We start from the raw sequence: 14,603 nt of genomic DNA, 5'->3' as shown, positions 1-14,603 counted from the left end.
AAGATAGTTCTGGTGATCCCTAAGAACACAGTGATCATAGACTCCTCCGAGGGTTTGACCGTGAAAACCTACACTGCACCCTCTCTCCAGTCTGGGCTAAATATGGACCTGGAACCGCTTCCAGATGAGACTCTGATGAGTAACTTACTCAGCGCTATAAGTACAGAATATAGAAGGATGAAGTTTACTGCGTCCGTCCTTTCTCATACCTGCCTGGACCTTCTGGCAGACAAAGATTTGCTGAGTTACTTGGAGAGGAGTCTTTTTGATGCTGCAGTCATGGATCCATTCTTTCCGTGTGGCCCCATCCTTGCAGAGCGCTTCCATCTCCCATCTATTTACTTTTTGTCATTGCTACCTTGTGGATGGGGCAACAAGGCCACTAAGTGCCCCAGCTCGGACAGCTATAACTTAGGCCCCGTACAGATGGGTTATGTGCAGAGCCTGCTCATTCGCTCATTAAAATACATCGCTTGTCAACAAATTGAGAGCGAGTTTTCAAAGATGGCCTCCCGATTCCTACATAAAGACGTCAGGATACTTCAGCTGTTTAGTCAGGCGGAACTTTGGCTTTACAAATATGATTTTGTCTTGGAGTCAGTTAAACCATTTATGCCAAATATGGTTTTTGTTGGGGGACAAAGCTGTGGTCTGAAGAGGAAAGTGGACCAGGTGAGTAGCCTTACTCAACTGCCAGCCATTGTAAAAGTTCTAGTATAGTTTAGATCCTTACAGCTCATACTTTATGTTTTTTCACTGCTCAGCTTGTGAAATTCCAGCGGATTTATCAGAAGCGGATGTGCTGTGATAATATCGGCCAAAATCGCAATGTGATAATTGATTACATTGCACAGATGTAGCAATTATTACATGCAGAGATAGAGAAAGCTCTGACCCTGCGATGGGTCACTGCACCATTATCAGGGTATTTTTCATATAAAATACCCCAACATCACTGCACCTACCCAACCTGATACTATTTACTATTACTCACCTACCCATGGAATGGTTAACTGGAGCTCCTGCAGGGCTGCCGGTCTTTAGGGCTTCCTGCTTCTGTACCCTCTGGCGCTGTAAAGTAAGCTGCCACTTTGCAGCATTACTTTACCGCACCGGGGGCCACAGGAGCAACCCTGATCACTGTCCGCCCTCACTGGAGCACCAATCAGCGGACCTGGTTAGGGGAGTATATATAATTTTTTTGCAGTGATCAGCGGATCACAGTGCCTGGTCCCTGTACTGTTTTCACTGCCTAGAGGCAGAGAAAGCTGTGTCTGTGTAGGCAGTTCGCAGCGAGCTGAAGCTGGTGTTATTATCGTAGGGCTCACTGCATTTTTTTTTCTTTAAGTAATGTATGGGAAATGTAATATGCTTAAAAATTTTAAGTAACCGTTTACTGGTCTTGTTGCCTTTGTACTTTTTCTGGTGGCTGCAATATCGACGGTTCACCACCAGTCTGATGTTGCCCAATGGCCACAACGTTTGAATTTCAACAGATTTACAGCGAGATGATATTTAAAAAAAATACTTGATGCTCAGGTAATACTAAAATAATGTGAAAACACACTTTTTTTTGCGAACTCAGGCGGGCACATGCCTTCTGGGGGCGGATGACTGATGTCACAGTACTGCCCCATTCTCGGACACGCCTCAAGTCTAGGTCAGTCCACACTGATGTAGATTTGCGTGCAGGGTATTTACCCAGTACGCCCAAAACATCCATTCGCAAAGTGGCGAGGATGTTTGGAGCATGGAATGGGGCGAGCATTTGCATATAACCCATCCACAGTTTTTCATTGGCTAGTTTCATTCGTATGTTTTATACATGTTAACCGGTCTCCCTTTTTTCTCCATGCAATGTGTGGTCATTGCCGCAGCCCGTGGTCAACTACCGCCACTGAAACGTTGAGTAAAAGTTAAGGAACCCATACACAGATCCGATTTCACCCGATTCTGACAGATCAGATGATATATTGGATAAAATCGGTCCAATTCAGGAACATGTGTTCAGATCCTATTGATCTTATGTGTAGCACATACAATGAATTGGAATCGGATCATCAGCGGCACATCGCGGGTGCTTTTTAGCACCTGCGATGTATCACATCTGATTTCCCTTGAACTCTCGTGACAGCCCCCTGGAATTTTATTTCATGCGATAAATCGCATGTGATTTGTCGCATGTAAAAAAAAATGGCACATCAAGTGCCAAGTCGGAAGGAGCCCTCCCAGGGGATCTGCCAGGGAAGCGCAAGGGAATACAGGTCCAACTTGTCTGAGGGAACCTGTGTATGGGGGCCTTTACTCCCAATTTTTTTTTTTACAATGGAGAGTGCTTAGTTCTAGGTGCAGTTGTGCTTTTTTGCTTGATATAGACGGGTCACCACAGGGTAATACCTTCTATGGAAAGGAGATTGATATAAACTGATCGCTATCTGGCCTCATGCATACTACGCTTACACAGCATTTTCATTGGCACCGTTTGAAACATTTTTAGTATCGCTGCCATGTAATGAGTAACTGCTTTTTTTATCGTAAAGTTTGCTTGATAAGCAAAGTTCATATTGCACTTTCCAATCAGTAAGCAATGATTATAATAATGGGCAGAATTACACAAGATATTCAGCCTCTCTTAAGCAGACACCCAGAGGCGGCTGTAATAGTTTTGGTTTAGTTAAGCTCTCCGCCGGTGCCGTGGACATAGACATGAGTGGTCAAACCCTCTCCATCATTGGTCTTCTTTGTGTTGTGTCAATTGGGCTCACCGAAGGAGGAAAGCTACTCGTTATACCACAAGATGGAAGCCATTGGCTCAGCATGCATAAGTTGGTGGAGAAGCTATCCCAGAGAGGTCACCAGATTGTTCTGGTTGTACCTGAAGTCAACTTTCATATAAAGCAAATAGATCATTACACAGTGAGGACTTTTTCTATGCCGTACAGCAAAGAGTTTATGGAATCCTTGATATCCGAAGCAGGTAAAGAAGTGTTTGAACACAGAACCTTCCTAGAAAATGTAGAGCGGGTACATGGTAGAATGACAAGTATCACCAACATGTTTGTTGCTGCCTGTGAGAACTTGCTTCACAACGAGACTCTCATCAGGTATTTGGAATCATACAATTTTGACATTGTGTTGAGTGACCCTCTCTCCCCATGTGGAGAAATAATAGCTCAACATTTGTCTCTTCCTTCCGTGTTTTTCTTGCGAGAACTGTATGGTCTAGACCATGTCGCTACTTTGGCCCCAAGCCCACCTTCCTATGTGCCCCGATTTTTCTCCACATACACTGACCACATGGACTTCAGCCAGAGAGTGAAGAACTTTCTTCTGAGATCTTTTGAATATGGTGGATGTTATGTTTTGTACGGACCCTTTGCCCGCCTAGCTTCTGACTTTCTGCAGAGGGATGTCTCTGTTGCGGACCTTTACAGCAGGGCCTCTATCTGGCTCTTGAGATATGACTTTGTGTTTGAGTTCCCCAGACCAATTATGCCAAATATGATATTTATTGGAGGCATTCATTGTGCCAACAAGAAGCCCCTGAACAAGGTAAAAACTATATTCATTTTCGGACGGGGGAAGGTAGCAGGCATCATTTTTTTTACACATGGGGTGGTATTCAATTGTTACATCGTGCCCGATCTCCTGTCTAAAGTATTGGAAGATCGTAGGGTGATATTCAAATGATCTATTTTATTGCACATATCGCCATTATTATGGTCAGGTTTAGCCCCACATTCGTGCATTTCAGCTCACCACCCCCAGGGATAGCTAGCTGAAATGCTGGTGAAAAACAATTGAATACCACACATGGTGTTACATTTACTAAAGGTACAAAAATTAAAAGAGGTGATCTTTCCCAGAGCAACCAGATTCTGCCTATCATTTTCTAGGATGCAATAAAGAAATTATAGACAAAATGTGATTGGTTGCTAGGGGTAACATCACCTCTTTTTAATTTTTAGTACCTTTAGTAAATTTACCCCATGGTGTCACATAAGAAACGTTCTTGTCCAAGTAGGTGTTGGTTGTTACTTTGGGCCTGATTCATGCTAAATCTTTCTCAGATGGGCAAAACCATGCTGCACTGCAGGTGGGACAGATTGTTTTATTTCTATGCAGGGTAAATACTGGCTGCTTTACACTGCAATTTAGATTTCAGTTTGAACACACCTCACGCAAGTCTAAACATCTCTGCACCTGTTACACAGGGTTGCCGACCCTCCCGGAATTTGCGGGAGTCTCCCGAAAATCGGGTCCTTCCTCCTGGCCCCCGGAAGGGTGGGCAACCCTCCCGGAATCAGGGGGACCCCCACTGAGCCCCCCGATCGCGGCATTTATATGCCACAATCCGCGGGTCTCAGGGGAGGGGGCAGAGCTAAAACGGCACAATCGTCACAGTTAAGCCCCGCCCCCAAAACTCGTAATGCAAGATTCCTCTCCGGGCTTCTCCCGAAGAGGATTTTTTTAAAGTCGGCAACCCTGCTGTTACATCTGACCCACATGTAGCACGGTTTTGTCTATTGGAGAAAGATTTTGCATTTGCAATCAACTCTGAATCAGTCCTTTAGCCATACAAATAGGCATCATATAGGGGGAAATGGGCAATGCAAGTGTTATTTTAGTTTTAATATATAGCAGGCATGGCCAAACTGTGGCCCTCCAGCTGTTGTGAAACTACACATCCCAGCATGCCTTGCTATAGTTTTCGCATTTCCTAAGGCATGATGGGACTTGTAGTTTCACAACAGCTGGAGGGCCATAGTTTGACCACGCCTGATATATAGCCATACACATTTGCAAAACAGTTTTATATTTTATGTCCATTTTTTTTTTTAGTAGCAAAAATATACAGTAGTTAACATTTACAAAGGCGGGTTCCAGTAGTTATTCTTGTTTTTAATGCCGGAATACGTGGCGACACTAGATTGATCATTTATGTTTATACGTTTGTAGTGCGTAAATGATGAACATTGCTACATGTTCGTAACTTATCTTTCTTTACAATCAGAGTACATATAAGACAGCATACTTTCCAATAGGGTGTCCAATCCCAGGATCGGGATCGGCGAGATCCCGGGATTTGTCCCCCAAATTACTGGGATTTTAATTCGGGATTAGATTGCGCATGCGCAGTCTAATGTTGGTCAGCACCCGAGCACTCGCTTAGACTGCCCAGCTGTTCCCGACCCATCCTGGGGCTCTGCGCACCATGATGTGGTGTCAGAGATCACGCTGCACTGGCCGCACCCATGCACCGCCCGCCCAGCTGCCGCCCACCTACCTGCTCTGTGCGGCACCTCTGCACCGCTTGCCGGCTGCACCACCGGACCGACCATAGAATTTGATAGAAACATAGAAACATAGAAACATAGAATTTGACGGCAGATAAGAACCACTTGGCCCATCTAGTCTGCCCCTTTTTTAAACATGTTACCTCAAACCATATTTGATCCTTATTTTTTTGTAAGGATATCAATATGCCTATCCCAAGCATGTTTAAATTGTACTACTGTATTTGCCTCTACCACCTCTGATGGGAGGCTATTCCACTTATCTACTACTCTTTCTGTGAAGTAATTCTTCCTCAAATTTCCCCTGAATCTTCCTCCCTCTAGTTTCAGTGCATGTCCTCGTGTTCTGCTGCTCCTCTTCCTGTGAAGAATGTCTCCCACCTGTACCTTGTTAAAACCCTTGATATATTTGAAAGTTTCTATCATGTCCCCCCTTTCCCTTCCCTGCTCTAAAGTATACATATTAAGATCTTTTAGTCTTTCCTGGTGCGTTGTGATGTAGGCCATGCACCATTTTAGTTGCCCTTCTTTGTACAGTCTCTCATGTATTTATATCCTTCTGGAGATATGGCCTCCAGAACTGAACACAATACTCTAGATGAGGTCGTACCAATGACCTATACAGTGGCATTATTACTTCTTTCTTTCTACTGCTGATACCTCTCCCTATGCAACCAAGCATCTGACTTGCCTTCTTCATTGCTTTGTTACATTGCCTACCTGCTTTTAAGTCCCCTGAAATAGTGACACCTAGATCCCTCTCTTCCTCAGTAGTTTCCATTATAGTGCCATTTATACTATATTTAGTCTTTGGATTTTTGCAACCCAAGTGCATGATTTTGCATTTTTTGGCATTAAACTGTAGTTGCCATGCTCTTGACCTTTCCTCTAATCTACCTAGATCATCAATCATTTGTTTTACCCCTCCTGGTGTGTCTACCCTGTTGCATACCTTTGTGTCATCTGCAAAAAGGCACATTTTACCCTCAATTCCATTTGCAATATCACCAATAAAGATATTAACCCCTTCACGACATATGACGTATATATACGTCATATGTCGGTTGCGGGGGAATCAAGCCAGCTCACGGAGTGAGCTGGCTTGAAAGAGAGCAGGTAATGGCTGTATATTACAGCCAGGTCCCTGCTCTCACGGCCACGAGCGGCGAGTTCGCCGATCGTGGCCGTTTAACCCTTTAAGCACCGCGGGCAAAGCGCCCGCAGTGCTTAAATAGCTGATCGGAGGGGGGGCGCCCCCCTCCGGCGCCGATCGGGGCCCCCCGCAGCGAGATCGGAGGGTGCCGATCGGTTGCCATGGTAGCCAGGGGTCTAATGTAGACCCCTGTGCTGGCCGTGTATGCATACCTATTACATCCTGCCTCAGGCAGGATGTAATAGGAAGTGCATAAAATCACTACGTTCAGCCATAGAGCTCTATGGCTGAACCTAGTACAGGCGATCGCGCCCCCTAGTGGTCAAGTACACTAGGGGGCCTTGTAGTAAAAGTAAAAAAAAAAAAAAAATAAAGTTTAAAAATAAAAAAAAAAATAAAAAAATATTAAAAGTTCAAATCACCCCCCTTTCCCCAAATAAAAATAAATAAAAAATAAAAAAAAAAACATATTTGGTATCGCCGCGTTCCTAAAAGTCCGATCTATTAAAATATAACATTAGTTATCCCGCACGGTTAAAGGCGTAAACGGAAAATAATCCCCAACGCCAAAACTACGTTTTTTGGTCGCATCGCCTACCCAAAAAAAAATAGCTAAAAGAGATCAGAAAGTCGCCCATATCCCATAATGGTATTAATTAAAAAGTACACTTCAGCCCGCAAAAAATGAGCCCTCACCCAGGTCCGTAGGTGGAAAAATAAAAAAGTTATAAGCCGCAGAACATGGCGACGCGACGCAAATTCGAAAAACCGTAACATATTCTATTTTTTTTTTTGTCGTAAAACGTAACGAAAACTATATAAGTTTGGTATCACCGGAATCGTAACGACCCATAGAATAAAGATAACCCATCATTTTAAACGAACTATGAACTCCAAAAAAACCGTAACCAGCGCAAAATTGTGGAATTGCGTTTTTTTTTCTTTTTACCCCACATTGAATTATTTCCTGATTCCCCAGAATATTATACGGTATAGTAAATGGTACCATTAAAAAGTACAACTTGTCCCGCAAAAAAAAAGCCCTCATGTGTCTATATAGCCGGAAAATTAAAAAAGTTACGCTTATTTGAACGCAAGGAGGAAAAAAAAAAAAAATTACCTTAAAAGGCAATGTCGTGAAGGGGTTAAAAAGCACTGGTCCAAGTACAGATCCCTGGGGTACTCCACTTGTAACCTTTCCCTCCTTTGACTGTACTCCGTTTATATGGCAGATAAGAACCACTTGGCCCATCTAGTCTGCCTTTTTTTAAACATGTTACCTCAAACAATATTTGATCCTTATTTTTTTGTAAGGATCATGAAGGTAATTGTGTGCAACGGTCAGTTGGGGGGGGGGGGGGGGTGTTTATTAGGGATGCCTACTTCCCAACATTTAGCAATGCAAAATCAGGACAAAATAGGCTCTGCTATTGAGTCTAACATTAATTATTTATTTACAGTCTCTTACATAGCGCAGCATATTTCGTTGCGCTTTACAACTGGAAACAACAGTGATTAAACAAACTGGGTAGAAACAAACCAACATGGAGGTAGGAGGGCCCTGCTCGCAAGCTTACACTCTGTAGTCATTCAAGAAGAGTAGGCAACTATGATTGTAAATCTAGTAATTATTATACATCCTGCTAAAGGTTATAGCAACCCAGCTATAATACAATACTCTACTTTTTACATCTGTTCATAAATGCATTTGTAACAATTGAGGGCTGATTTATCACCATCCGCATCTGAGATAATCTTCCCACTCCTCAGTGCAATAATTGACTACGTCACATGGATGTATAATTTATCACATGCATCATACCTCCCAACTGTCCCGCGTATCGTGTCCCGCTGCGGGGGGGGGGGGGGGGGCAGTTGGGAGTCCCCCCTGTCACACATGACTAGACACAGCGTCTATTCCTGCAGCCGGAGGGGCTGGGGGCATAGCCAGCAGCTCACGGGGCTGCTGATCATGCACCCACAGTGGCGAAAATGGGGTGTGACCTTGCGGCAGCGCTGAGAGTACAGGCCACGCCCCCTTTCTGTTAGGCCACGCCAAATGTTGGGAGGTACTATGCATGGACAGAGCTAGTGAGAAAGCTCTGTCCCTGGAAAGATTCTCTGCAGCCTTATATTCCCTGAGTATGTGTTGCAAATGTGCAGACACTGCCATCGCCATCGCTACCACTGCCAGGCACTCCCATGTCATCCTCATGCCCCCCCCTCCCATGTCACCCTCATGCCGCTCCCCCCCCCTCTCATGGCACCCTCATACTGGGACCCCACCCCCAACGCTGCTCATTCTTATTTACAGTCAAGGTCCAGTGATCGATGCTACCGGCTCCACTTCTGTTACATGGCCCCCAGAACTGTAAAATGAGCTGTTGCTTTGCAGCATCACTTAATTGCACCAGGGTTTAAGACAGCAGCGCAGTACCGCTGACCAGCTGCCCTCAAGAGTGCAATGATCCCTGGCACCTGGGTGTAGGTGAGTATGATTTAAGCCAGGCATATCTGACCTGCGGCCCTCCAGCTGTTGTGAAACTACAAGGCCCATTATGTCTTGCCATTTTGCTATTAGGGAATGCTAAAACTATGGCAAGGCATGCTGGGATGTGTAGTTTCACAACTCCTGGAGGGCCGACGGTTAGACATGTCTGGTTTAAACATTCACACTGGCCGGGTCCCAGGACTGTTTTCTCTGTATATGGATGGACAGGAAAAAGCATTGCAAGAGCAGGGATATCTTGGGATTTTTTTTTTACAAATGTTTTTTAGCACATTTGTCTGTAGCCCATTTACGATGTATGGGAAATCTCACACTGCTTACTGAAAAAATGTGAATTAAAGGGTTTAGGGCATAGTTGCCGACAATTGCTGTCTCCTCTCCGGGAGAAGCCCAGAGAGGAGACCCGATGGTAGTATGGCAGGGGGCGTGGGGAGGCCGACGTCATCAAGCCCCGCCCCATGGCAGGCAAACACCGCAATTCGCGGGTCCGCGGATTGGCTAAAATGATGCGAAATGACACGATTCGCGTCATTTTAGCCCCGCTGTGGACCCGCAAAAAATGGTATTTCGGCCAGAACGAAGGGGGGTTGCGGGGGCTGCATTGCCAATGCGGGAGGATTGCCACCTTCCCGGGGGGCTGGGAGGGGTACACGATTTTCAGGAGCCTCCCGGCAATTCCGGGAGGGTAGACAAGCCTGGTTTAGGGCCTTGATGGCTAACCTTGACACTTCAGCTGTTGTTGAACTACACACCCCAGCATGCTCTGGCCATGTTAAATCTGATGCAGAGCATGCTGGGATGTGAAGTTCAACAACATCTGGAGTGTCAAGGTTAGCCATCAAGGGTTTATGGGGTTAATCTGGTTCACTCGCAAAGTCACAATCACTCTCTAATGGACAAAACCATATGCACTGCAACATGTGCAGAGAGAGTTAGATTTGGGTGTTATATTGTTTCTGTGCAGGGTAAATACTGGCTGCTTTATTTTTACACTGCAACATAGATATCAGTTTGAAGTACAAACCCCACCCAAATCTAACTCTCTCTGCACCTGCAGTGCACATGGTTTTGATTATGCATTTGCGAGTAAACTAGAAGAACCCCCATAGTGTAGAGATGAGTGGATTTATTAGCATCTCAGAGTGTGATCTTATTGGCTAACTGGCTGTCACATGTTTTGAATATCCAATACAAACAATCCAAAAAAATCAGAACTTGCGCTAATTTGGTGGTAAGAACCAAGACTGTGCAGTAGCGCTTCCAGGGTTAAACAGAATTGTCATCCTGGAGTTAATAGTTTATTCTATTTGGACAGCAATGGTGACCGGGGCATCACTTGTTTATAGGAAGCGGTTTCTCCACATTTTTCTCTCTTATCATCACTATCAGATTCTTTAGCAAGGCCAACTGTGCAGCCTAGGTTATTGTCCTGGTAGCAGCAAAGCTAAGGAAATGGTTACTATGAACATGGAAAGAAGCTAATTTAATATGGTATATATATATAATAGGATTACTTGAGCTGCAGCAATATAACGCAGTGTATGGGACAGAGCAGAACTGCTGCACATTCCCAGTGGTAACAGCCTTTACCAAGTTTGCTGTGTGCGTGGGGATTTCAGTCCTCATTCAGTTCACTGGACCTGAGAGCAGTTCCAGGAAGAAGAGACAGGAGCCTTACCATGAGGTGGGAGATTGTGAGCTTAGAAAGTTCATTGGTTCTATTATGTTTGTATATTTATACCTGACCACTTATTTATATTATTTAAAGTGATACAGCCTATACCAGTGACGGCTAACCTTGAACCTTGTTGAACTACACATCCCAGCATGCCCTGCATCAGTTGTACCATGGGCAAATAGTAAACCTTGTCCCATGTCGACCTAGACACCTGTCAACCTTCACCCATGTCGACCTAGAACCCTGTTGACCTAGTTGTGTGTGGTATAATGTTTGTCCGCGCCCCCTTTTTTCGCCGCGCAAGAGCCCCACCTACTACAAATCGTCTGTTAGCCATTTCTCTAACCCAGGCATGCCCAAATTCAGACCCGGGGGCCAATTGCGGCCCGTGCTGTCATTTCAAGCGGCCCGCAGACTCCAGCAGGAAGCGGGCAGAGAATCAGATGTGGGAAGCAGAGCACAGGACACTGTGACCAGTATTCAATACCTCTGATTCTCCATATTTTCTGGGGAATCAGGCAATTTTTTTCACAGGAAAAACAATTCGCCCTATTCAATGGACACAATTCTCTGCAAATGAAGAGCGAATGTCTGACGATTCTCTGTTTGTGATTCTCCATGATTCTCCAGTGGTTTTCAATGGGGGTTTTAGTGGAATTCACCAGGAGTGTATTCAATGCTGAAATGGAGAACTGCTTTCTCCAGTGATTTTTGCCATGATTCTCCAATTTGCATTCGGCATCTTTTTTGGGGGAACTGGAATGTGATCTTTCAAAATAAAGGCTTTTTTTATTTTTTTGGGTTGTAAAAAAATCAGTCATTTAATTGTTTGAAGAGTCTTGCTATTTTTTTTACTGGACAAGGATCACATAAATATATTATAATTTTTTTTTTTAACGTACCATACGGCGGGGGGCTGCGTCAGGGAGGCTGCAATTCCTCAGACACACTGCGTGGAAACTGGGAAGCTCTGCTACAGCACAGCTGTCATGTACTGCATACAATAATGTGACATTGCTGTGACTAGAAGAATCAGACCAGTGAGGTCCTGGGGATCAGGGCACCTGCATACATTGGGGGGTGGGGGGAAAACGCTGAAACATTGAACACATGTTGGACTTACGGGGTCTACTCCTCCTGCCCGAGTCTAGCCTCCTGCTGATTCTGCTCGGTGGTGCACCGCTCCGGGATCTCCCGGGCCACGGCTGCTGTCCCCGTTGCTGAGTAGATGCCCGAGTCAGGAGTCCCGGCAGGGGGATGTGACGACTGGTGTCCTGGCGGGGGAGCGCTCTGATGTAGCAGGGAGCGATGCCAGGCTGAGGACAGGGATGGCTCCAGCAGCAGCAGACCTTTGGCTCCGGCAGCCACAGCGCGGTGACAGCAGATGTCAGCGCTGGGACTGCTGGAGCCGGAGGTCTGCTGCTGCTGGACCTGTCCCCGTCCTCAGGCTGTGCGGGGCTCCTGGCAGCATCAGCGCGCTCCCCCGCCGTGTCTCTGCTCAATCCTCTGGCCGCAGCAGCAGGGGAGAGAGCCAGGGAGAGAGCCGAGAGCCCCTGACGCGTTGAATACAGTGGACGGGCGAATGCCGGCGAATCTCCCAGCAGGGAGAATCACTGCGAAAGTGCAGCGAATCCTACACAGGATTCGTTGCCGCCCACGACCCCTGGCCATTGAATACTGGCCTAAAGGTGGGGCCCCGGCGAGCGCGCCTTTACCCTGCTGTCTGCTGCAGTGAGGAGGTGCCAGCCGCCACAGCCAGATGTGTTTGGCATCCTACCCCTGCTGCTGCAATCGTATATCACCCTACCAGTGGCGTAACTATAAATTTTGCTCCCCCCAGCCAAAAAATGAGTGCCCCCCCCCCCCCCCCCCCATGGTATTTTTTATATATATATATATATATATATATATATATATATATATATAACATACATACAGTGGTTGAAGTGGAAATTTGAAAGTGGGGGTGTGGAAAATATAAGGTGTGTGCTATGTATGCGCTACAGAATTAGGGGGTGTGGGCACTTAAAAAGAGGCGTGGTCACATAAAAGGGTGTGGTCTTGAGTGCAGTGTGCCACGCCATATACCTCTTATATACATTATGCAACACAATAGCAGACTCCCTTATTTTTGCCCCTTAAACTTTATGCCACACAGAATGAACCAGAATTCACCTTATGTGACACACAATGAGTCAAAATTCAAAGCCAAAAATCACATTATATTACCCAGATGGGGAAAAATTCACTAAGGTGCCCATACATGGATCGATGTGCTCTGTACGTTTTAAACTAGATCGTATTGCATAGTTATGCAATGTGCTAAAGCAGCATGCGTTTTGACATATATATGCGATGCGATCTAGTTCAAAAAGTACATTCAGCACATACTTTTTGAAAGGAACCGCCCATCGCCTCGCAAAACAGGATCCCTTTGTGTATGGGCACCTTTATGCCAAAATTCACATCATGCCACCTGGACTGAGCCTAAATTCACATCATGCCAGATTGAGGAAATTCACATTTTGCTACACGGTTAAGCCAAACTTTACATAATGTCACACAGATTGAGCCCACATTCGGGGACACAGGGACTGCCAGGAGATAGGGACACAGGCACGCATGGGCACAGACAGGACGGGACAGATAGAGGCACACATGGGCAGGGACAGAGGCAGAGACAGAGGAACACATGGGCAGGGACAGAGGCACATATGGGCAGGGACACACATGGCAGGTACAAAGGAACACATGGGCAGGTGCTCACCCTATCAGGGACAGAGGAACATGTTGGTAGGGACACACATTGGTGGGACACTGGCACACATGGCTGGGACACTGGCACACATGGGCAGGGGCACTCATGGCAGAGACAGAGGTACACACAGGCAGGGGCACAATCCTCCTCCGCTGCAGCAGTCCCTGCCAGAGCAGACGACGGTTAAAGCACACAAATAAATATATTTCGACTTAAATCCACTTACGGCCCTAGGGTGGAGAGGGGCTGCCTGCTGACTGCAGCTGCAGGGCGGGCCGGGAGTTGATGCTGGCCGCCCACAGCCGTCGGGTTGGGAATGCCAGTTGAATGTAGCCGCCGGGTGGGGAAGTGAAGTGGCTGTCCGCCTGCACTCCTGCGGAGGTGAGTGTGGTGCGGAAGCGCTGCCCGTTAATTGCAGCCGTGGTTTGGGAAGGGAGGAGATGCTGGCCACCCATCCTCTTCAGCCAGTGAGAGGGGCTGCCGGGTGGGGAGAGAGGTGATACGGGCTGTCCGTCCTCAGCCACGGAAGGGGGGGGGGGGGAGAGTCTGGCGTGTAGGGGCTGCCTGCTGATGCTAAAGTAAAAACAAAAAGTTCAGTGCTTGAAGTGCACACACATATATACAGTATATATATATATATATATATATATATATACTGTATATATTTTAAATATTACTGGTGTAACTAAAACCTCACCTCTGTCATTAACAAGTTAGGTGTGAGTGACTGGGTGGGACACTTTCTCTCAGCTGTCTGCTCCCTGGCTTCCCGGCTCCTCTCCTCTCTGGGCTCTGTCTCCAGCGTGTGACGTAATGACGTCACACGCATAGAAGAAGCTGAGGCAGGGACCAGCAGACACTGCTGCTTCCCCTGCCTCTGACACCATCCCAGGCCGCACCCCTGCCCGCCCACCCTCCCTCCCATTGGACAGCCTGCCCGCACTCCCTCCCTCCCATTGGACAATGTTTTTTTTTTTTTTATGACACTGTATGACACTGACAGACACAGTGTCATGGCCGCGCCCGTGCCGACTCGCCTGTGATCAGCGAGCGCACGGGCAGCGGCAGGCGGCGGCCGAGGTACAAAAACTCAAGCAGGCAGCCGCATTATAGTGTGGCGTGAGTGTGACAGACTCACTCTGGGAACCTGCGCCCACGCAGCCCCCGCTCCCCCAAGCAGAAGCGGGGGCTGCCTTGCGGTATCTCCG

General features: G+C 46.6%; 1 protein-coding gene across 4 annotated transcripts in view; it reads left to right on the top strand.

Annotated features, from left to right (window-relative positions):
• LOC146020933 (UDP-glucuronosyltransferase 1A5-like) overlaps positions 1–14,603 on the top strand; it is a 72,090-nt gene that overhangs the window by 44,380 nt on the left and 13,107 nt on the right. The window contains exon 1 of one of the 4 annotated variants that reach the window (XM_083154585.1): positions 2,640–3,552. The exons of the other annotated variants lie outside the window; for them this stretch is intronic. Coding sequence (XP_083010711.1) covers positions 2,707–3,552 — 846 coding nt within the window. The 5' untranslated portion in view covers positions 2,640–2,706. Of the gene's footprint in view, positions 1–2,639; positions 3,553–14,603 lie in introns of those variants that run through there. 4 annotated transcript variants of the gene reach the window in all.

Source organism: Crinia signifera, chromosome 7, assembly GCF_055691185.1.
Source record: "Crinia signifera chromosome 7, ASM5569118v1, whole genome shotgun sequence".
NCBI classification, from domain to species: Eukaryota; Metazoa; Chordata; class Amphibia; order Anura; family Myobatrachidae; genus Crinia; species Crinia signifera.
The sequence above is the reverse complement of the archived record's forward strand: the minus strand, read 5'-3'. Positions and strand labels throughout refer to the sequence as shown.